A 25,270-nucleotide genomic window follows, 5' to 3' on the forward strand; every position below is an offset into this window, starting at 1 on the left:
CAGACATATGCTGAGCTGTGGAAAAAACCCAAATCTTTTCTTGGACTAGGGACTTATGGGCCCTCTGAGGATGTTGGTCATGGTCACTATCATATTTGAAGAACTTTATATTGAAGATCTCCTAGTACATTGGTAAGATGGTAAACTTGTGGCTTTCTCTTGGGAGCAGATTTGAGCCATTCTTACTGAATGTGGAGTTTCTGGATTGCTGGTAAATTAGCTAGAGATTACCAACATAGGGATGTCCCCATGCTGGTATTTGGCCGGAGAAGCTTGGCACCAAAGAAGGCCTTCCTGGCCAGCCCCTGTGAACAAACTGGCCTAGAGTCTGACAGTGGGAATTGATAATAAGCCAAGACTAAGGTGCATCTTTTGGAGAACATGTGAAGTCTTGTTTTTACTTATCTTGTTTTTATTTCTTTTTATAATAATTTGTTTATAGTTATAATTGAATGATAATTTCTTTATAAATTTCTCTATTAATAATTATACTTGAATTCAGCTAATCTGTTCTTCTATTATACTTTCTAATTATACTTTCTATTATACTTTCTAATTATACTTTCTATTATACTTTCTAGGTGAAATTATCAGTTAATTCTAAAGAAAGAATTGGTATAGTATTCCTTTTGTTTTCAGTTAAGCTTAAGAAGTTAAACTGGATCTTTGGGCAATTTAGGAAGTTGCATACACTTCTGATGGTGGGATTTGGAAATCTCTTACTAAGTCCTAGAAGTAAAGAATCTTGTAGGAATAACTGAAGGTGAAAATGTGAAATTAATGACCAAATCTACCATCTGATAGCAAGTTTCTTTCCCCTGTAGTGAACTTCTTTGTAAAGATGGAGAAGTTGAACAGCAACCTGTTGCTCTCTTTACTTAACTAATTAAAAAATCTTGATTCCTCCTTGGTGAAATGGGGAGATTTCCAACAAGAGAGCAAAGTTTGCAGTGTTGGCATGGGATGTTGGAAGCTGGACAGTTCCATCACCCAGATCAACCTGGTCCAATCTTTTTGCAATGTTTTCCATATTTTAATAGCTTAATGTGTCTCTTGAGTGCATATTTATTTAACCATTCACTCATATTTTGCTTTTTTTTCTAGGTCTTCATTTTTGTCTTGTTTATTTCAGGTTTTCATGATATTGCGTTATATGAAGACATGACTCCCATGTGTCTCATTTAATTTTTTCTTCAGTTATAAATTCTGTTTTCTCTAGCAGAGATCAATGAATTTTGCTCTAAATTTCAAATGAGAATAGCTTTTATTTTTTAGTAACTAGCTATGAGCTCTATGACATAGGTGTATTCTTTTAAATTATGTTGTCATTTGAATATCTGCTTGTACTGCTGTGTTGAAAGACGATTGGCTCTGAATTAGTATGATTGCCTATTTTCAGACTGCATTCTTGAAAATGTGCATGAAAGATGATCAGTGAACTTCAAAAATTTCAAGATGTCATGGGGGGGGGGTGTGGGGAGCTAGTGCTAGAGAGCTGAAATATATCCAAAAGTCCTAATTGCTTCTACTCTTTTAGATACTATCTTCATTAATCTATTTATCTTATTTCATGTTCCATTCTTTAATTATTTTCTTTCTCATTGAACGTATAACTGACAAGCCTAAGTCTTATCATTTCCTGGCTAAAGCCGGGATTTGTCACTTTTGATAAAGCTAAAATTTACTTTTTGGTTTTGAATCCCAAAACATATTTATCTCCATTGATTCTCCTTTTATGAATTTCACTGAAGTTCAGTAGTTTAATTCACAGAGGTCAGACACATTTCTTGTTATGTTTATTCTTAGAAATGTATCTATTCATGTAATGTCTGGGATATAAGAAATCTATTGACTTTTCTACTCTGCTAAATTAAAAAATATATATTTATTTATTTTAGAGAGAGAGAGAGAGAGTGAGAAAGAGCATGAATAGGGTGAGGAACAGAGGGAGAAGCAGACTCCCTGCTGAGCTGGGAGCCCAATGCAGGACTCGATCCCAGGATTCCGGGATCATGACCTGACCTGACGGCAGATACTTAATCCACTGAGCCACTTGGGCACCCAAATTCTATTAAATTTTTTAATGAGTTCTTAGAACTGTTGATTTTTCTCAGCAGACATGTGATCTGCAAACAGTAACATTTTTGTCTTTGTTTCTAATATTTATTGTTCTCATTTCTTTTCATGTTACATTGGCTTTTAGTATAACATTAAATAGTAATTACAGTGGGTATTTTATCTATGTCTTTTGTCTCATGATTTTGATGAGATTTTTATTTCTTGTTGCTAATTTTAGCATATGAATGAATTGGTTTTTGTTGCCTTTTGGTTAAAAATGGGGCAAAAAATAGAAATGAAATACTCAAATAATTGCACATAAAAAATACTATGACAGAGCAAAGATGGTGTCGCTGCTGAAATTGAACTGGTGGTCAGCTAGTGGCTTTGCTGTACAGTAGCCTGAAATGGTCCCTGGGCAGTTTATGTTCAAAAGTCTACTTTGGGATAGAAAACATTTTTTTTTATATATTTATGAAAATGTGAGTTTTATCAAAGTTTGAAGTTCACTATCTTCATATAATAAATATGGGGATCCCTGGGTGGCGCAGTGGTTTAGCGCCTGCCTTTGGCCCAGGGCGCGATCCTGGAGACCCGGGATCGAATCCCACGTCGGGCTCCCAGTGCATGGAGCCTGCTTCTCCCTCTGCCTATGTCTCTGCCTCTCTCTCTCTCTCTCTCTCTGTGTGACTATCATAAATAAATAAAAATTAAAATAAATAAATAAATATGGCTGTGATTGTTAAAAATATGATCCAAAATTGTTTTAAAAATTGCTGGGATTAGACCACTAATGATCTGAAATCATAGAGGGTACAACTCCCTTCCTCATTACCTCATAAACAAAAATTTGAATGTGATTTTATGATAGTCTATGGATTTAGACCAAAGTAAGTAGAAGTATAAAATAAAGAGGGTGTTGAATAAGAAGAATATGCTTACCCAGAGAATTAAGCTTTTTTCATGCAGTTAAATTATGAGGCTCTTTAAATTAGACTCAAATTTAATTCAATAAATTACTTAGAAATACAGAGAACCAAGCACCAAAGTACTCTCTATTAAGAAAATAATCTCATGATAACAAAAAAGCAAGATCTAGAAATACTAAAAGATAACTTTGTAGAAATTTATTTGAAGAAGCTTAAAACTTTTTTCTCCCTGAAGTGGCTATATGTTTTGTTTTTCTTCTTGTTTTTTTGGTAAACTATAATGCAATAATATATTAAAAGTAACTCTTTGGCAGAGGTTTGACTGAGAATTCCTCAGGGATGTCTTTAGAGGATCAGTGGAAAATCAAATACATTTGTAGTAGGTTGGGACCTCATGGCTGGCTAACTAGTCTAGTGCCCCGAGGGCAGTCACCAGCATTCCTTATGATATCTGCAAAGATATGTGATAATCTCTGGCTTGGTCAAAGCCACTGTTCTTCTCTTAGGGTGTTTGATTTGAAGGATGTGACAGAACAAGAAGATATGTTTCCAGGTAGGTTCCACCCTCTAGCTTTGACCCCATTAATTCCTTTGTGTGTAATATCCAGTGGTCCAATCAAACTGGATTAGTAGCTGTTCCCCAACACTGCCACCATTCTTTACACCTCTGAGCCTTTGCTCTTGTCTGTTACATCTGTCCAAAATTACTTTTCTAACTTTTTCATCTATCTTACTCCAACTCAGTGTTGAAAGGATAGCTTTTAAAAATTCTTCACTTTTATCTTCTCTCTTCTACTCCTTTGCCACCAACCAAACACAAAACCAACAAAATCAAATTCTTTCTGAGTTTCCTTGTGCTTTTTGCTTCTATGTTACATTCTAATTTGTATAGCAATTATTGTACATTTTGGTATCTCTACCAAACTATAAACTCATCAAGGAAGCAAAAAAAGTATCTTATTCATTTTTTTCATTTTGTATTCTCTGCCTTCTCCGTCCTCACTTTTCACTGTACTGTGCATGTAGTAGATATTCAAACTAATATTAAATTATCTTGAAGATAAATTTCACCATTACAATGAAATAAGATCACTGTACATGGCATGCGCCATTTAAAACTCTCTGAAAAGGGGGTTAAATAAAAGAAGGTAAGAAGGTCAAGGGACTTTTTCTTTTTTTTTTTTTATTAAGTTTTTATTAATTCTGGTATAATTAACATACAGTATTACATTAGTTTCAGGGGTATAATATAGTGATTCAACAATTCTATACATTACTCAATGCTCATCATAGTAAGTGTACTCTTTAATCCCCATTGCCATCTCACCCCTCCCCCCACCCATCTTCCCTCTGATAACAACCAATTTGTTCTCTGTAGTTGAGTCTGTTTCTTGATTTGTCTTTCTCTCTCTTTTTTCCCCCTTTGCTTATTTGTTTTGTTTCTTAAATTCCACATGAAAAAAATAATATGGAATTTGTCTTTCTGACTGACTTATTTTGCTTAGCATTATACTCTCTAGCTCCATCCATGTTATTGAAATAGCAAGATTTCATTCTTCTTATGGCTGAATAATATTCCATTCTGTGGAATACACCACTCATTCTTTATCCCTTCATCTGTTGATGTACATTTGAACTGCTTCCATAATTTGGCTATTGTAAATAATGCTACAATAAGCAGGGATGCATATATCTTTTTGAATTAGTGCTTTTGTATTGTATGGGTAAATACCCTATAGTGGAATTAGTGGATCATATGATGATTCAGTTTTTAATTTTATGAGGAACCTCCATACTGTTTCCCGCAGTGGCTGCACCAGTTTACAATCCCACCATCAGTAAATGAGGGTTCATTTTTCTCCACATCCTCACCAACACTTGTTTCTTATATTTTTGATTTCAGACATTCTGACAGGTATGAAGTGATATCATTGTAGTTTCAATTTGCATTTCCCTTATGATTAGTGCTATTGAGCATCTTTTCATGTGTCTGATAGCAATCTGCATGTCTTTTTTGAAAAATGTCTGTTCATGTTTTCTGCCTACTTTTAAGTTGGATTCTTTGATTTTTGGATGTTGAGAAAGCTTTTTTCCTTGAACTTTTTTAAACCAAAATTATGATGGTAGTATACCTACCATCATAATAAAGTAAAACAGTATTGGCTGTCTAATGTCAGATTCCCTGGAAACACACTCCAATATGGAGAGATTTGTTTACAAGGAATTTACTGGGAAGTGTGGGAGAGGACCAACACCTGTGGAAGGAAGGCAGGAAGTAAGCAGGACTGGGCAGTTCTAACATAGACCTTAGCTGGTCCCATGGAGGGCTCTAGAGTGAGCTCAAAGTTGTTCCATTTTGAGACAAAAGTACCAAGTCTTTATATCACCATATTGAACCTTATTGGAAAGGGGTTGGTGACCTTGGCTAAGATGACATTTTTTTGGGTAAAGGCAACTAGAGACTAGAGAGTGACTTGGCTGAGAACGATTGCTGCCAACATTCCTAGTAGCTGGGGAGTGAGTGCCTCAGTTCTGAAGAGGGAATCTGGATGACATACCATGGCACTATTTTCTATACCAACAGGATTGGGATACTGGTTGGTTAATTAAAAAATTCAGTTAAAGAGGAGAATCATAAAAGACAATACATATAGCCATAAATTATTTCAACTTAAAATATATCAATGTGTATTAATTTGCCAATCTTTTAATTACAGGAATAAGGCCTTTATTTGAGTGCAGACTCTCTGGTTGATGTCTTATATCTTTTACAAGAGACATAAAATTATTGTGTAAAAGATTTAGATACTTTGAAGTGTCTTTTATATATAATTTGAAAGCAATATTTTTAGTGATTTGCCTTTATTATGTCTTAGTTTTAAATTTTGATTTTGTATCTTGTTATAGTCTAAATGCACATATATTTTAAATTATCACATAGTTCTATAAACTTTATAGTTAAAAATAGCACCCCTCTCTACCTTTAAGCCTACTCTCCATAGGCAACAACTTCAACTCTCTTTTTCTCATCTGGATTTATCTCTACATGCATCTCTATGTTTATATTGTTATTTTTGTTTTGATTTTTCAGTTTGGATAATTTCCATTGATGTCTGTTATAGAAATTGATGATTTAGTTTTCTATATCCTTACTGTGTCTGACTTCCTGGCCTCATTCTTCAACATACACTTTCCCCCTTGTCTTCCAAGTGTGGCTATGTTCTAAAATTGTGGTTTATATTATTAAGCCAATGTTACTATAACTTATAGTTAAACCATGTAGTGTGTATGTTTGCATTTACTTTTCCGTGTAACTCTTATTTATTTATTTATTTATTTATTTATTTATTTTTGAAATTGGTGATTACCAAAAGCTCTTTATGTTTCAATCTTTTCAACTGTAAAATGGGGGAAAATCACTGTACCACCTCATTGGGTAGTCACAACTATATAATTGTTCATTACTAGTTTTCATTGACTTTGTTTTTTATGCATCAGTCCCTAATTCATCTCCTACTTTCTGACAACTGTAAATATCCTTTTAATATACTTCACCATGTATTAAGTGCTGAGTGAATAACTGTTGAAAGATATGCATAGCCAATACTTTAATCTGCACTTTATGAACAGCAAAGTAATTTAATTGAAAGAACAATGCATTTGGAATTGGGAGGCCTCTGTTCAAGGCCTGATTCTGCCTCAACCCAGTTGAATGACCTTGGGCTAGCATGTTTGATCATAGCTCTATAATCTGCAAGTGAGAGAATTGGATTAGATAACCCGTAGGGTATCTTCTAGCTCTGTAATTCTATTAATGAAATAAAGGATATGCAGAAAATACCAAACTATATACAATGTAAAATGGTAATGATATTAACTCCCACCACTTCTAGCAGAAGACCTCCAGAAGACATCTTAATAACCTGTCAGGCAAGATTATGGAGCCATTCCACACACTATGGATAAAGGAGAATTTTGCTTAGTCATTCTGTCCCAGCAATGGTCTTACCCAACTTGGGACACCTGGTTGTAATTTGAGAGAGCCACCGCTAAATGTCGCTGTAGGTTACATAACAGTGGGCGGGAGAGCTCTAGGTGTCCCTCTATAAGGCACAGAGCTACCAGATAGTCTCCTTACATATTTAGAACTACGTACTTGAAATACTTAAACATAAGGAAACACTAAGATGGAAATTAACTATGATTTTATAAAGCAGATGGTAAAACCTTCTAAAATGCCCTTTACTTCTTCCATTTGCCTTTTTCCTCAAAAGCTATTTCTGTATTCTAGTTACTTGTGTAAACCGGGTAAATTGGCATTTAAAGGAACTCCCAACTGAGCAATGGCTTGACAGTTTGGCCTATACATTCATGATTTTTTTTCCCTTTAAGATAAAGACAGTAAACCTCAGAGGGAATATGGAATTTTCTGTTTCCTGGTTCTTGCTTCTGTTTTATCTCCAAGCTCATCTGGAATCCTAGGCACTTACTGTATTTCATTGATTTTATAAAAATATGTGCATATTTTAACATTAACATTTTCATATTTTAACATTTCTGAAATTATAACACTTCATATAATGAATGGCAACATATAATTAGAGGCATTTTTTTCTTTTTTAGTGATGTCTTATAATCAATGATGTCTTATGTGATAAAATACTGTATCTGCTATTATGGTATACCCATCTTAATTTGTTAGAGTTTAATGCTCTTTCAAAATTTGTTTGATAGATAAACTTTCTTTTCTAGTCCAATTTTTTTAAAAAAAGGCTCAGAGTGGAAGAGAGAACAACATTTACTCAATGTCTGCCAGGTGTTTGAGCTAAGTGCATATATAATCATATTTAATCCTCACCATGCTGTGAAGTGGGGTTTTTTGTTTTCATTACGCAGTCAAGGAAACTTACATTTTATAGTGAAGGAGGCCTAGAAAGTTCAGTAACTTGTACAGAGTCGTACTGCTACAATGGGTCACTATTCAAAACAGTGTGTTTATGTATTTTGACTACAAATCTTATACTTTTACTGCAATATTGATCAGACTTATATTTTGCAGTACACTGCTTCTCTTTAACAGCCTGTAGAACTCAGCTCTCTTTGAACAATGTACATTTGTCCTCTGGCAGCCTTTTAAAAATGTTGAGATATCCAATTAAACAATATAGCAATAGTTTTTCTGAACTCCAGCCTCAATCTTTGTGATCAAAAGGATGAAATGAGACTTGATGTCCCTGAAAAGTGAATCATTTCTCTGTTGTGCCCTGGGCTGCCTGGAGTAAACAGTGTCCCTGCAGCATGGGGGCATAGCACAACTCATTCAGGGTATTTGGGTTTCCTTCATCTTCTGATAGATCACTCTAGGAAATGGTTTTCAAAAATGCCTTGGGGAAAAAAGAAGGCCCAGAAAGCTGGTTTATCTACTTAAAAATATGGTTTCGATCAGATTTCACAAGTGTCCTGGAGATCCATGTCCTTGATGGGAAGGATTTAATTGGTCTTTTTTAACTTCCCAAGGGGCAAGGCTGAAAAAACATAGCAAATTCCTTTCAAAGGTTTTTGCTGTGACAGTCCCTTGTATGCAAATGACACTCACTGGTAAAGTCACAAAGGACAAGAGAACAAAAGCAGTTACTGGACATCATTATATTTGCAGTGTCCTGGGGTAGCTAACTTTTCAATTCCCTGCAACTCTCAGAAATTACTGAAATATGTTCTCTTCTAATTCCCTACTTCATGTCCTGAAGGCCATTTGTTGTCTATAGACTGTACTTTTGTTTTCCATTTTTAATCGTCTTTATTTCATGTTCTCTTCATTTGTAAATCTAAAAACAAAACATTAGCAATCTGTTGGAGGGACTGTTCCATTCATTTGTCTAGGAATTTGTTATTAAAATACTTCTTTCATATCAGCAACTTGGGGTCTTATGATGATAAAAATTATTTGGCCTATTTTGCAATGATTTCCCAAATAGAGGGCATATGACTATAGCATATACAAGATATAATAGCCAAAAAGTCAAGATTGCTAAGAGATGAGTTGATCCCAATTTGCTTAAAGTTTCTATGGCTTTAAAGAGACTTACTATTTGCTGAAGCAATTTTGACATGATGTATTTAACTTTCCATCTCTTAAAGGAGGTAATGACTATTATATGTTATCTGGGTGAAAACCATTGGATAAAACCTATTTTCACCTATTCAGAGCCTTCTATCCATCTTTATAGTGATGGCTCTGGCAAGGAAGGCCAAGTGACAGCCATGAGGCTTTTCATTTTATGTCAGGTTCTTGAATCTTCCTTGTGAAACTGTTGAGTTATAGGGGCATATGTGGCAAAACACAAGAATAGAAATCATGCAGTATCTTCCTGAACACTAAAATAAGGGGCATATTTCAATCCTTATGTGATTTCTTGACCCAGTTTCACTCATTTATTTAACCATTCATCTCTTCAATTGTTCAACAACAAATATTTATTGAGTACTAGCTATGTTTCATGCTCTGTGCCATATACTGGCACTGACATAGTTCCTGCCTTTGAGGAACTAATATTCTATGAGGGATGTAGACAGGTACACATTTAAAGTATACTGTGATAAGCAGTCTCACAGTGATTAGTATGGTATGAGGTGGGAGCACATAGAATGGGAGTCTAGTTCTGATTTGGAAGATCAAGGAGTTTCTTTGAGGAAGTGCTTTCCTACATTTCTTTTAGGAAATGCTATTCTATGACAACACTCTGGCTCTTCTCCTCTGACTGATTTTTCTTTTTTTTTTTTTAATTTATTTATTATTATTTTTTTTATTTTATTATTATTTTTTTATTGGTGTTCAATTTACTAACATACAGAATAACCCCCAGTGCCCGTCACCCATTCACTCCCACCCCCCACCCTCCTCCCCTTCCAACACCCCTAGTTCGTTTCCCAGAGTTAGCAGTCTTTACGTTCTGTCTCCCTTTCTGATATTTCCCACACATTTCTTCCCCCTTCCCTTATATTCCCTTTCACTATTATTTATATTCCCCAAATGAATGAGAACATATAATGTTTGTCCTTCTCCGACTGGCTTACTTCACTCAGCATAATACCCTCCAGTTCCATCCACGTTGAAGCAAATGGTGGGTATTTGTCATTTCTAATCGCTGCAATGGCCACGATAGCCAAACTGTGGAAGGAGCCTCGGTGTCCATCGAAAGATGAATGGATAAAGAAGATGTGGTTTATGTATACAATGGAATATGACTGATTTTTCTTAAATTTCTTTAGCTGGTTCTTTTTTCTCTTCATCTTAAGAAATATCACCTTATAATCACATATTCTCCTAGGTGCTCTCAATGATAACTGTGGCTTCAACTCCTCTTATACACAGTTGGTGCCTCACTACAACTAGTCTTAGACTATTAGAAAGAAAGCTTTATGACTTGAGAGTTTCCTGTAGTCAAGTCAATAGAATGTGATGGGTAAGGAAGAGAGAAGAGTCAGAAAAGACATTGAGATTTGTGATTGAAAGAGGGAGTATGATGGTCTCATCATTAAGCAATATATGGACAATTGGTGACAGTTTTTCAGGAGGGGAATACCTGTGTTCGGTTTTGGACTAACTCGCAGTTAGAGATGCTTGTGGGACATTCCAGTGCAGATAGTTAATGGCAATAGGTATTTAATAAAATAATGATTTTGAAGCTTGGGAGAGGGATCAGGGATGAATATACACATTTATTGTTTTTTTTTAATTTTTATTTATTTATGATAGTCACAGAGAGAGAGAGAGAGGCAGAGACATAGGCAGAGGGAGAAGCAGGCTCCATGCACCAGGAGCCCGATGTGGGATTCGATCCCGGGTCTCCAGGATCGCGCCCTGGGCCAAAGGCAGGCGCCAAACCGCTGCGCCACCCAGGGATCCCGAATATACACATTTAGAATGATCATCATATACTAGTATTTGAAGCAACAGAAGTAGATGGACTATGCTCATATTCAACAAATAAAAAATTTTTTTGTACCGGCCATTGTGACATTTAGAATAGGAATATGAATATGGCATGGCCTCTGCTTCCAAAGAAGAGGCATGGGGTATAATCAAATAAATGCATTATAGTGGGCTGAAGGTTGTTATAGAAATATGTACAAAGTTCAGAAGTGTTTCAAAGTAAAAAGAAATCACATAGGAAGGAAGGAAGACATGGAAGAGAAGAAAACTAGGGTCAGAACTCAGTAGAACTTCTCCAAAGACTATGTATGGAAAGCTTCACAGATTTGCTTCTCATCTCTCAAGGCACATCTCACTCATCAAAATCCTCCTAGCAGAATCCAGCCTAATGCCTGCAACATAAGTACTCAGTAATGTTTGTTGAATAAATGGGTCCAGGGTAGTTGGAAAGAAATGAAAACAAAAATGAAACAAGGGATTTCCCCAAGCCCTGGGGAACACTTTAATCATCTCTTATTAGCCTTTAACTTGGAGAGCTTGTAAAGGTAGAACTCAAAATAAACTCTCTGAAGAAATGAAGATGCATCAGTTCAGAATGACAAGGACTGCATCTGGCAGTGTTCAATTATGAAATGTGCTTTTGGCAAGCTAGATCTTTTATTATTATTTCTGGTGTACAGTAAAGTTGTATAGCCATTGATTTTTTTTGTCAAGCCATCATTTACAGTGTCTGAGATAATGCTGCATTACCTTTCATTTATTAATGACAGTGTTGGGCTTTTAAACAGGAACCCATCACGCTGGGCCTTGTACCTTCCCTTCTTGTTGTGTGTCTGTTTAAATGATTTGTAATAGTCAGTAATTATGAAAATGTCTTTCTTTTCTTGACCTTCCTCCTCCTCACCCTCCAAATTTACACGTTAGTATTTCATCAGCTTGGATTACAAATTAACAAATTACAAAACACTGGTTTTCTTTTCTTTTTCCTTTTTTGAAGATGGATATATTTAGCTATATATTAGCATGTGGAATTACTATGAAAAAGGGAAAGAAAGAAATTGTGTTAAAACCTTATGAAAAAAGATATCCCTTACCTCTCCACTAGTCAGAACCCCTCCAAAAGTTGAACACCTTTAATTTCATTGCCCAAGGCAGGTACCAGCTTAATCCCCATCTTTCCTGAGAAATTTGAAGGAGGGAATCTTATCAAGCACCTACAACTATACTTCATAGCATAAGTCATTATCCGTTTAGTTTAACCAGCAGCATGAAGATTTGCCAGCTAATAATAATCTGAAGATTGTTCAAGGGAGGAAAGGTTGATCCTTCCTCCCTCTTCCAGCCACTTGTTCTGTGGAGGCCAGGCTTCAAGTAATTTTGTAGTTTTTCCCTTACTTCTCCATTCACCATTATGGGCTTAGTGGCACAAATATAGCCCTATCAGTGGGTATTTGTGAAGTCTGTAGAGTAGATGTGGCTGGAGACAGAGCTAGAGAAGAATTCCAGAGTTCTCAGAAATAATAATAATAATAGTACTCTTTATTGAGCACACATCCTCTTAAATTCTTGCAAAATGCTCTAAGGTAAACAGTCTCACTCCTATTTTACAGATGAGGAATTGTTCAGAGAATTTAAGTGATGTGTTCCAGTCCCCATGACAGGGGGCAGAGCTAGGATTTGGGCCCATTCTCTTTCCATTAAGCTGCCCTGCCACCCATGAGGGTCAGCTCTGGCCTCACCATTCTTTTATGTGAGAGTCTTTTAGAAGAAAGTATCACATTGCTAAGAGAGATGTAACAACCATGGCTCTCTTTTCTGTTCTTAGGAAGGCAGGTAGCGAGGTGCTAGGGTGGAGGTGGGAATGGGGAGGAATGCAACAGGGAGGATGAAAGTACAGATATTGGTAGCAACCAGTATACTGCCGGCTGAGGTTGTAGATTCTCTTCTGTTCACTTCAAACTTGAGTATGAGAAGTCATGAACTGAGAAAAAGCTTAGTGACAACACTTCTCTCTACATCCAGGAAATACATAGTCTTAGGGATGAAGGATAACTGGAATAATTAATTTGGAGTAAAAAACCCCTACTTTCTAAGGATTATGACCATGGTGAGTTACGCTAGTAATTTGGAAGGGTATGTTCTTGGCTCCTCAAGGGCATTATTCAGTTCCAGGGAAGTCTGCAGCCCTGTGAACTGTGAGGAAAGTGGTATTTCCTCCTGTGAACTATTTTCTTTGTTCCTTGGTGCTCTCTTTGGCTTTACCTTGTGCCAGACCTGAAAATCTGGAGCTGTCAGCTCAAGTCCAGTCCCTGCAGAGCACAGTGGCAATGTTCCAATTCCTTATGGTGGTGAGTGTGAAGATGATTCTGCACGGAGGGTAATATTTATGGCTTTGTCAGCTGTTGGCACTATAGAAATGGGCTCAAGATGGTCAGAGGAGCTTTAGTGGATGATGAATGTTTGTTTAGAGTGATCATCTGGGGAACTGAGTTACAGTACAGCCTTTCAGCAGCAAGCTGTCCTAGTCCAGAACATTCCCTAGAAGAAGAAATTCTTGGTTCAGCCATAGCCCAGGGGCAAATATGACCAAAAATGATGAACATTTGCCTTGGACTTGCTGTTTACCTCAGAAAGTCCATCTGCTCACAGATTTGTGTGTGGTATGCATCTCCTTGTCCATTTCCCTGATATATCTGAAGATGTGGGTAATTGAAGGGGCTTATACCTTTGTGTCAACCCTGCCCTGTCTCCATGACTCAGTCAGTTGATCATCACCCTGACCTTAATGTTAATATTTATTTCTGAAGAGTAAGACAGAGTAAATATATCCAAATATCAATGCTATTATGTAAACAAAGTATTTTGAAGTATATGATTTTCATCTCATCCTCACCATAACCTTCTATGTGCGTAGAGAGAAGTCTATTTTGTTCTTTTAAAAAATTTTTTTAATTAAAAAAATTACTTTTATTTTTTTTTCAAAAAAAGATTTATTTATTTACTAGAGAGAGAGAGAGCATGCAAGAGTGAGTGGGGGAAAGGGCAGAGGGAGAGAATATCCAAGTAGACTCCTGCTGAGCACAGAGCCTGACACTGGGCTTGATCTCAGACCCATGAGATCAGGACCTGAGCCAAAATCAAGAGTCAGTTGCTTAACCTATGAGCCATCCAGGTGCCTCCTTATGTTCTCTCGAAGATGGAAACCACTTGGTTATGAAAATAGTAATTAGTGGAATCAGGACTAGAGTCAGGTAGATCTCTGCCCAAAGACAAACAAAATATAGTTTGCAGGACAAATCTGGCCCACTGTCTGTTTTTGAATAACTGCAAGCTAAGAGTGGTTTTCACATTTTTAAATATTTGAAAAAAAAAGGCAAAAGAATAGTCTTTCATGACACATGAAAATTATATGTAATTCAAATTTCAGTGTCTATAAAATAAAGTTGTGTTGGAACACAGCCATACATATTCATTTATGTATTTTCTGTGACTTCCTTCATACTGCAGTGATACAGTTGAGTTGTGACAGAGGCCTTATGGCTCACGGACTCTAACATGTTTACTATCTGCCCCGCTCTAGGAAAGGCTTGTCAATCACTGTTATAATTGATTAGTAAATAGAGATCCTGGTACATACTATAGCATTAGATTGCTAGGGCTACTGCAAAAAGCATAAACTGGGTGGCTTAAAACAATGGAATTTTATTGTGTCACAGTTCTAGAGGCTAGAAGTTCAAAATCAAGGATCAGCAGGGCCGTGTTCTCTCTAAGACTCTGGGTAGAATCCTTCCTTGCCTCTACCTAGCTTTGGGTGGTGACCAACAATCCTTGGTGTTCCTGTTTGCATCTGCATCCATCTAATCTCTGTCTCCATTTGACTGTCTTTACCTCATCGTCCCTCTGTGCTTGTTTGTGTCCAAACTCACCCTAATAGCTTCATCTTAACTGGATCATCTGTAAAGGCCCTATTTCCAAATAAGGTCACATTTATAGGTACGAGGGGTCAGGACATCAGCATCTCTTTTTGGGGGACACAATTCAACTCGTAACACTTTTCTCACTATGATGTATTGTCCCCACATTAGCATTACTCTTCCTTCTCTCCCTGCCTCAATCCCTTTTTTCCTCCTTCCCCACTTTTTCCTTCCTCTTGCCTCCCTCGCCTTATTCACTATACATTCAGCAATCATTTATGAAGTCCCTACTGTGTCCTTATTCTTACGCTCATTACTGTACTTAAAGTATAGGATGCAAAGATGATAAAGAGTGGGCCTCTGGCCTCCATGAGCTTACAGTGCAATGTGGATCAAGTCCTCTCAAGGGATTTGTATAAGGGACAGTAGAGATCAAGATTTGGAGGGATCTTAAGGATCTAAGTTCCCAAATATTGAGTAATAATCTTTCAAAATAACTGATGTACTCCAGGTATTTAAAGTGTCACAGTTACTGACTCAAAAATTATAGATACTAAAAGACATAGAATTTTAGTGTTGAGTTTCCTTACTATTCTTTTAAAGTCAAAATGTACAGAAATATTCTGCTCCTCTTATTTGTTCCTTTTAGCATCTAGTAGGTCAGATTAGGATATTCTGCTCTGGGAAGAACAATGAGATGACCCTGAGTAGGGACGTCTAGCCTTGTTATATTAAATTGATAGCTTTAGGGAAGCCTGGTCTGCAGCTTTGTGAGATGAAGCTCAATACCACTCAGTGGATGTTGTTTGTCTCAATATGTTGTATTTTGTTGGTCTTCATTGAGGCTCTTTGTTGCTCTGCTCTCTCCTCCTGGCACTAATTGGCCACATTCAAATACTGTCATGAAGTGCAAGAAATGTGTTCTGACAGCTTCTCCTCCCCTTGCCTCAAAGTGTACCATCTCATAGGATCCTCCTGGCTAGGGTCAGGGGTGTGGGGATGCAGCTAAGGGAGGGAGTCTGTCCTGTTCATGGTGGTTCTGGCTGGGGCTATTTGTGGACAGCAGCCTCGGGTCGTCCCATTGTTTTACTCTGTGCTTGTTGTTGTGCTCTGTGCTATTTGCAAACCATGGAATTCCTTCTGCTCTCTGCACATTCAGAGCTTCCTACTGGTTATCTGCCCCAAAGATGCTAATCTGGTGGAAACATCAAAGATCCATTCCCTAGAAGAAGGAGGAACTGGTACTAAAAAATAATACCTCTTCTCCCAATGGTATTATCTTTCTCAAGTTCGTAGTTGCTGCCAATCTTATCTTTGCATTTGGACTTTATATATACATTTCTCAGTTTCTGTTCCACCTAGCCCTTTTAAGGGAGCTTTAAGAAAATTTCTTTTATATGATTCTCTTTTATGTAATCTCTTTTATTTTTTAAAAAGATTTTATTTATTTATTCATGAGAGACACAGAGAGAGGGAGAGAGAGAGGTGCAGAGACACAGGCAGAGGGAGAAGCAGGCTCCATGCAGGGAGCCTGATGTGGGACTGGATCCCAGGATCCTGGGATCATGCCCTGAGCCGAAGGCAGGCACTAAACCGCTGAGCCACCCAGGGATCCCCTAATCTCTTTTATATAATTCACTATTAATGCAAAGGCTCATTAGCTTTTATAAATGATGCTGAATAAGAAAAAATTGGTGTTTGTTAGTAAAGAAACCTTGACATTGATATCATCAGACTAGAGAAACCTCACTTTGTTAGTTTTTAAATGAATTTCTTGAGCTCTGATGATCCTAGAGTACAGTTCTCATAGCACAATTCTACCCTAGAAATACTTCCAGGGGCCAGTGACCTGAGTCTTGGTTTGACAACTTACTAGTTAAGAAAACTTGGGCAAGTCACTTAACCTTTTTATTTCTTGGTGTCCTACAATGAGATTAATAACACTACCTTATAGTTTTGTTTGGAAGTTGAAGTGAAACAATGTATGTTAAGAGGCTTTTGAGATTGGAAGTATTATGTAAATATCAGAAGCAATTAATATCGTCACTAATTGTCACTAATACTTATGGAAATTCAAAGACACTTCTTCCTTTCTCGTGAGATGGTAAAAAGCATAGTTATCACTGTTGTTTACTTCCTTTGGGTATAGCCAACCACTGATTCTTGAGGGATGGTTCCCAGACCTGGATCATCAACCTTAGAATGTGTTAGAAATGCAAATTGTTGGGCCCTACTCCATACTTCCTACATCAGAACCTCTGGGAGGTGGGGCCCAGCAACTAGTTTAACAAGACCTCCAGGTGATTTTCGTGCCACTAATGTTTGAGACCCCCTGGCTTAGACAAAGTTATACCTAACTGGCTATGTGTAAGCTCTGACTTTTAAAAATCCAACTTTCCTTTCAGACATGGAAGGGATTCTGAAAAAACACAAATGTGTGCACTTGATTGAGTTGCCATCATTCGTTGACCCTACAACATACCTATCAGCTAGGTGTCCCATTTTCAGCATTGACATAGATCCTAGGATCTATGGGTTCTGGAAGCATCACTTTTGTTAAACACAAATTTGTCAGATTATGGCAGGGATCCAGTGAGCGTTTTAAGGTACTTCCTCTCACATTCAATAACAGTTGAATGAAATGGCTATAAACTATTTAATGAAATTCAATAGAACTGCGCTGAGCTTGATTCCTATTTTTGCTACTCCTGAATATCAGGTGTTGTCTTTCCTCAAACAGTCTTTAGTCTTTCCCACTTGAACACTCCCCTATTAATGAGCCTGAACCCCATCCCTGAGGGGGCTCTGCCAGGTGTCAGAAAAAGCCAAGTGCTCTGTTGTACACCCTGTATTTTCCCATCATGTTCAAGGATTGTAGCTCTGCCATGGCTGTCACGACAGACAGGTGGTCGGTAGTTACGTGGGTAAAGTGAAAACCAGAGCTATAAACTTAATTAAGCTGGAGGGCAGAAAATGGTGGGGAAAACATTAGGGAAATCATGGTGCTATTGTGTTGATCCACAAGGGTAGAGGCACATGGAAGGTATTTAGTAAGTATTGAATGAATGAATGAATGAGCAGTGAATTTCGTGTTTGGGAGCAAACCTGCCTGTTTAACTTAAGAGCATCTATCTTATCCCAAATGAACAGACATTATGCCTTGATTGAGTGAACTATTAGATATGTTTAGTTTTAAATGCAGACATAAATAGATTTGATCTTTCCATGGTTTGAATTTCCTCCCATCAGCTTTCCCTTAATTATCCACAAGTGTTCCAAACCTTCATTAGCTAAATAGGATGCAGATGATGGTCATTAGTCTGGGATATAAATCCTGCTGGCACATTCAATGGCTTTTCACTTGGTTAATTGAAATTTTCAGTATTCATGGACTACAAGAAAACACTGTAATTTTATCATTTATTCAGGGGTATAATTTTTTTCCTTTAGCTGGTTGTGTTTTATAATCATGCACTTAAAAAATATGAATGCCACATTTTGCCTGGAGGGATGCCACTATTTGCAGTGTGCATGTATCAATACTAGTTTGCTAAACCATGAAGACCAAATGGAAATTTATACTTTGTCTAGAAATCCTAAAATTGGCCGACGGTAATGTCTAAGAAAGCATCCAAGTAGTGTGCACTTTTGGGACCCATCGATTCATGTGTAAATGACTTCCAAATTGTTAGTAATACGAGTAGGTCTAGTTCTGACATCTACCAATGAGTAAGAAGTCATTCAATGTGTCTGTGCAGTAAAAATGGCAGGTATCAAATGGAGATGCCTTATGCAGGCGTTATTCCTTTAAATGGTACTTAGCTTTCTACTGTATTTAACCATTTATCAAAACTAGCTGGCCTATTTGGTGGTGTTTGGCTGAGCATGAAACACACACACATACACACGTAAAGGAACAACTGATACTTGAAATAAAATTTTGTAACATCATCTATCTCAGAGATTCAGTTTCTGAATTCCTCAGTTTTTATAATCCAGTACTTTAACAATTCTCTTGCACCTGACTTTGTTCCATTTTAATCAAGTGTCATATATTTGCTGTTTTTAAAATATAAATCTTAGTTGTAGACATTACATGGAAGAAACTAGCTCAGAGAGTTAGAGCCTGTTTCTGTTTCTTTTTCTAAACCTAATTTAGTGGGACTGAGACAACATTGTAATAACTCTCAGAGGTAAACTCTCTCTTAAAAAGGAGTGTTGAACATATGGAGTCTCTTTTCAGTGCTAAGTTTGCAAACCACTCCAACCAGTGAGAATGGAGTAAGCAGCTGCCCAGCGGAGTCTGTTTCTGTATTTCAGACTGGATGAGCCATCAGTCTTGCTGATCCTCCATTTGGGTTACCAGATCAAGGCCTCATCAGTGTCAGTGTTTCATCCCAAGTCATTCTTCCTTCTGGGTTGCTTTTGCCTTTCTGGCCACTTGGAATATTTCTGTATATGATCATTAATGTTAATTTAAGGAAGATGTGTTTAACTACCCCAGTCTTCTAAATAGACCATTATTTAGTATCTCTCAAAATCAGATGTAGAGACATTTTATAAGTTATGCTTTTGTGGATACCTGTAAAATGCTCTCCAAGCTCTGTAGGTAATTGAGAGCTGACCATGTTATTCAGTCAAATGTTCTTTCCTCAGAGGATGGAGGGAAGAAGTAGGCAGTATGCTCATTGATTTCTAAATGATGTGCCTGATAAGATCAGGCCTATTTTCTTCAAATTAGCCAGGTTCTCAAGACCTAAAAGGACATGAATATGGGTTTCCTAATTTCCTAATGAGGAATTCAAGACCGTATGGCCATCCATCCATCTGAAGCTCACAAGAGGTCTGTAAAGAAGGGACATTAGAACCAAGCACCTTAGACTCCTGAGCAAGTGGCCCATTTATTTGTCTAGCAATTCTATCATAAAAGATCAACAAACTCAAAGTTCTAATAAGAGATCATGTTCAACTAGAATAAGTCAGTCATAACCAGTATCTGCCCTCAACAAATTGTGTCAAAGTAAAGTATATTGTAGTGGACGCAGCAGTGCTCCACACAGATGTCCCTGTTGCTAGGAGAGCGGCTGGCTGACTACTCTCAGCTGACAGCCCTCTCAGGAAATTGCCCCTGGCTGAAAATAGTCATCTTGCCCAGGGTCATGCCTTTCCAGGGCAGCTCTGAGCTCCACCCCAGCAGGGTACAAGTCGATCCTAGTTCAGCGCTTCCCGTTTGGTGGACTGAGACCTTTGTGATTTGTACCAGGGCCCAACTTCTTCCTGTGCTTGGTCCTGGGCCCTTCCCTCTCCTTTCACAAGTGGAGTTACTGAGAGCAGCCCCTAATAAACCTCCTGTATGCTAACCTCCATCTCACAGTCTGCTTTTTAGGGAGCCTGATGTGACCTATGTTTTTAGAGCTTTCCCATTACCATGAGTGTCCAACGTCCTTTTTGTGTAAGTCTTCATTTCTCTCTCATCAAAATCTGTTTTTGAAATTTTCAGAAAACTTAAAAAATCCAAAGCAAAAAATCTGCTTGTAGAAAAAGATCTGATAAACTCATTCCTTCTAAGTTGTAACAGACCAACAGTTACAATACATGACATTTTCAATTGCCCTCTTTACACTGACTCTTATATCCTAGTATCCCTCGAGGGTTTGTCTATGATGATTCAAAGCCTGATGTGAAAAACAGAGCTCTAGTAAGTGAAATTTCAGGTATCAGTATATAAATGAACAACAGTAGGACCTCACCTTTCTAGATCCATTTGGCAAGGTGCTACACCTTCTATGTATAAGACTGTTCACCCCATGCTGGTCACTTTGCCAACAGGATTAGAAATCAGTGCTCTAAAAAGTCACTGTGCACCATTGTGCTTGCACTCCTTTGACAAATGCAGCATCATGCAAACTTTGGTGGAGGAGACTTGTTAGGGGTTTCCTCTTTAGTACAAAAATATTGATGCAATAGTCAAGAAGGTCACAGTGTGGATAAGTCACCATGTTTTGAGCCTTTCATTTCCAGTAATTAAAGTGAACATGTTATTGGAAGGTTTAGAAAGCCCACCCAAAGTCATTTACAATAGCTGTAATTAGGAAACTGGAATGCCAGTTCAAGTCTTTTGAAGGGAACGAAATGAGACCAACAGAGCGTATAAGTAAAATCCCCTTAGAAAATGGCCAAATTAAAGATACAAACTCTCATTGACCCATCCCATACCTCTTTCATACTCATTCCAGGTACTGAGATTTCACTGTACATTTGTCCTTTAGCTCAAGTGGTTCCTTTCTATAAATGTAACATTTAGAGCTACTTGTATTCATTTTTTTTTAGTGAAGCCCATTTATCTCACCTATCTCCTCCAAACATGTTTTTCAGGTCACCTGAGACTATTTTCGAAGGTTGAATGGTATTGTTTAATATAGAAGATCATTTCCCCTGAGGCTAGGGCACTAATATCACATGTTCCTTAATTTACTTTTCCTGGTGGTGTATCTTAAACTTACTTAAAATTCAATAGTAGATATACCTGGCAACAGCAAAGGATAAGATGACATGGAACTTCTGGACTATATCCATTCCTGTTAACATGGGCTGCTATTTGTCAGGGTTGAAATTAGGTCAGTGGGTTTGATTATGTTAAGATGAATGGGTCACATGCCCTCATTTTCTTTGAGCAAAGATGGCTGTTTCTTTTATGAGAACTATTTTTTTTTCTTTTTCCTAGTAACTGTTAGGTTTGTTTTTGTGAACTTTTCTTCTTGCCCTTCTTTTTTGACTTTTGCTTTTCCTCTTTTCTTCCACTACTTAAGATTTCTCCCTTCTTTCCCTTTTCTACTTTTTTAAAAAAGAAATTTTATTTATTCATTTGAGAGAGGGGAGAGAAAGTGCACAAGCTAGGGGTGGGGAGGGGCAGAGGAAGAAGCAGACTCTTCGATGAGCAGGAAGCCTGACTCAGGACTCCGTGCCAGGACTCTGAGATCATGGCCTGAGCCAAAGGCAGACACTTAACCATCTGAGCCATCCAGGTGCCCCATCCCTTTTCTATCTTTTTAAAAATATTTATTTATTTATTTACTTGTTTTAGAGAGAGAGAGAGAGTACACAAGCATGGGTAGAGGCAGAGGGAGAGGCAGGATCCCAGCTGAGCAGGGAGTCCTATGTGGGGCTTGATCCCAGGACCCCGGGTTCATGACCCGAGACAAAGGTGGTTGCCCAACCAGCTGAGTGACCCAGACACCCCCCTTTTCTACTTTTAATTAAAACTTTCTAGATAACTTATATCTTCCTTCACAAACAAAATAAAAACACAAAAACTGACAGCAAACCATATTTCAAGATCATACCAATCTAAACCTTGAACTTATTTTTTTCATTAAGTATGCTTTTAAAAATGTATATCCATATCTGTGTTTTCTGTCTTTTAATGCTGCATTATTACTTTGGATCATAATATATGCTGGCTCCGATTTTTAACTATCTCTAATGCTTATCCTAAAACAAAGCAAAATCCTAGGTGAGGTGATAGATATTTTTATGTTATGCGAGGAGAGAGGGTGAGAATGTTTGTGTATGTTACGTCTTTAAGCCATACAAAAGTCTTTATTTATTTTTCATTTCTTTTGTGGTTTTGACCCTATTCAACCAAAATAAAATTATTACTATAAATATGTATATATGTATGTACACACACAATATATATTATGCATTGCATATATATGCATTGCATGTATATGCATTGCATATATAATGAATGTTTACTGCAGCATAGTTTGTAATACCAAACAGAAGTAGACAAACAAAAAGCAGTAACAAAAGAACCAAAACCTGGAAGCTACCAAGTGCCCATCAATAAAGGAAAGCATACATGCATGAGATATTGGCATGTATGCATTGTCATGTGGCTATTAGAAGAACGAGCCAATCTATATGAACTGACCTGGAAAGCTATACTATATTCTTAAGTAGGATGATATAATCTCAAGAAAGAAAGAAATTTCTATATGTGCGTATGTAATATAATACAGATAATTAATATATGTCATGTAATTACATATAATGTAATATGTATCTGGGTAAACATTGAGAAAGTTTGGAAAGATGAACACAGATTTTTTGGGAGGGGAGAGTGCGTGCACATGCGTGTGAGAGCAGGGGGTAGGAGCAGAGAGAGGAGAGAGAGAATCTTAAGCAGTCTCCATGCCCAGCGGAGAGCCCAACACCAGGCTCCATCTCATGACCCTGAGATCATGACCTGAGTCGAAATGAAGAGTTGGATGCTTAACTGACTGAGCCACTCAGGCACCCCAGATCAATTATTATCGATTACCCCAAAAGGATAGATCAAAAAGGAGATTGACACATTAAGAATATATATTTTGTAATTAAAGAAAAAGTAGACAGGTTTACTGAAAAAATTTCAACACCATTTATGTGGTTGACCATAGATTCATTTAACTCTTCGTAGGATAGTCCAAAAGCAGCAAACTTGTGTATAAATCCCAGCTGACCTTGCATGCTAAAATGCCTTTTTAGTGGTTCATGAGGCTAGCAAAGTACATACGAAAATATGTAAAAAGCAGATCACATGGAGAACAAGTGTGCTAAAGAAAGTAGAGATCAGATGATAAGATCTGGTACTGCTGTTCAGATTCACAAATCTCTTAAATGAGGAGACACTCCACCTCACTCACTCAGGCTCATAATAAGTTCCACTTGAGTGACCTGGTATTTGACATTTTGCACATGTCTCTTGAAGAGAAAGAAAGAGTACTGTGTGTGGTTGAAAAGGTGGGTTCTAGTTTCAGACTACTTGGCTTTGATTCCTCACCTCTTTCCAAGGTATGTGATTTTTGACAATTAACTGAATTGTGCTGCAGATACCTTGTTTGTGAAATAATGATAAATAAGAGTCCTTATCTCACTCTCATTGTTGGCCCATAATGAATGTTCCAATTTGGGTAGGGTGGCAGTGGAAGCAGTGAAGGGCAGGCAGTTTTTAAAATCCAGAGATATCAATGGAGTCGTAAGAAATGATGCCCACCGTGGATTAGAAATGAACAGTGCAGAGTCAATATCATTACACTTTGATGATTCTAATGTGTTGCTACTTTCCTCTTTTATAGACCACCATTTTCAGCACATTGGCCAGCGAAAAGCCCTTATCTGACTGCAAAAAGGTAAGTCAGTCTCTAGAATTTCTAACTTGCTGTCAGAGTACTAAATGGCTTCAGAGTTGATGACATTCAGTTGAAAAGCTACAGGATCAATGAGAATGTTCTGGTGACATGTAGCTCTCTTTCTTCGGAGATGGAAATTTGAATGGTTCTCTTTAAGGATGTGGAAAACTCTGTTATCATTTGACAGCATTTTGTTATACAGTAGCTCTGGTTGCATATATTTCTATCTTACTATTATCTGACATTTTATTCTGCAAGATGAGCATCAAGGCAGTCCAGGACAGGCTGCATTGCAGGCATCTATATCTTTGTTTCCAAATTTAAATGTAATAAACCTAAATTCAACACAATATAAAAATGATTTTGTATTTTGAAACCTGATCATATAGCATAAAAATCTGGTTTGGATTCACCATAGTCAAGTTTGAGAAGCTGTCATGCTGTGCAAAAGGATTAGCCTCGCTAGCATCTGATGGAAGACGTCCCTGTAATGGATCGTGCCTGGGGACTGCCTGCTACAACAGTAGCAGTGTGTCTAATTCCTGGCCTTCGCAGTCCAGGGGGCACTTTTATCCGCCTCTTTAATCTCAGGTTTAACCAGATCTTCTCCTTTTTGAGGGGAAAGAAGTGATTTCACAGTCTGAACAACTCAAATAAATTCTTTGACACTATCTATTGATATAGAAAACCAGGTGCATAAAGAGTTGACCCATGTCTCATATATTAGTAACTTGGCATTTCTTAGGGTTTTATACCATGACATTTTTTTTGCTGTGCTGCTTCCGTTTCTAAATTTGCTTGACATGGAAATAGATAGCTGAGATATTCATCTTCAAAGGTGATGTGAAGGCCCACTGTTCTGAATGCCAGCCATTTCATTATTTTGATAGTTTTCTATTGCCTATTAAATCTCCATCTTGATTGAGTTTTGCTGTATTTGTCTTGGTCTGGGCTGTCTGAGATTGAGGTCCATGTCGTATTCTTATCATTGCAGATCCTAGAGAATGAAGGCACTTCAGGGGTTCTCTAGTTTCACCTTTTTCCAGAGTGGACTGCCATTGATAGCATGTACAGATGGACTTCTAGCCTCTACTTGGATACTCTATTAACAGGGAATCCAATGACCCTGACTATTCACTAGTGAGACAAATCAAAGCATTAGAAAGTTCTTCATTTTACTGAGCCAGGATCTATTTCCTTTTGGTTTCTGTCTGATGTTTAAAGTGTGAAGCCAGTCAACATGCTTTCTTCTGATCTTCT

At 37.5% G+C, this 25,270-nt stretch overlaps 1 protein-coding gene across 7 annotated transcripts in view; it reads left to right on the forward strand.

Annotated features, from left to right (window-relative positions):
- RASGEF1B (RasGEF domain family member 1B) overlaps positions 1-25,270 on the forward strand; it is a 550,412-nt gene that overhangs the window by 171,260 nt on the left and 353,882 nt on the right. For all 7 annotated transcript variants that reach the window (XM_038582293.1, XM_038582294.1, XM_038582297.1 and 4 more), the window contains one exon: positions 23,957-24,010. In XM_038582293.1, the coding sequence (XP_038438221.1) occupies positions 23,957-24,010 (54 nt within the window). The remainder of the gene's footprint in view (positions 1-23,956; positions 24,011-25,270) is intronic.

Source organism: Canis lupus, chromosome 32, assembly GCF_011100685.1.
Source record: "Canis lupus familiaris isolate Mischka breed German Shepherd chromosome 32, alternate assembly UU_Cfam_GSD_1.0, whole genome shotgun sequence".
NCBI classification, from domain to species: domain Eukaryota; kingdom Metazoa; phylum Chordata; class Mammalia; order Carnivora; family Canidae; genus Canis; species Canis lupus.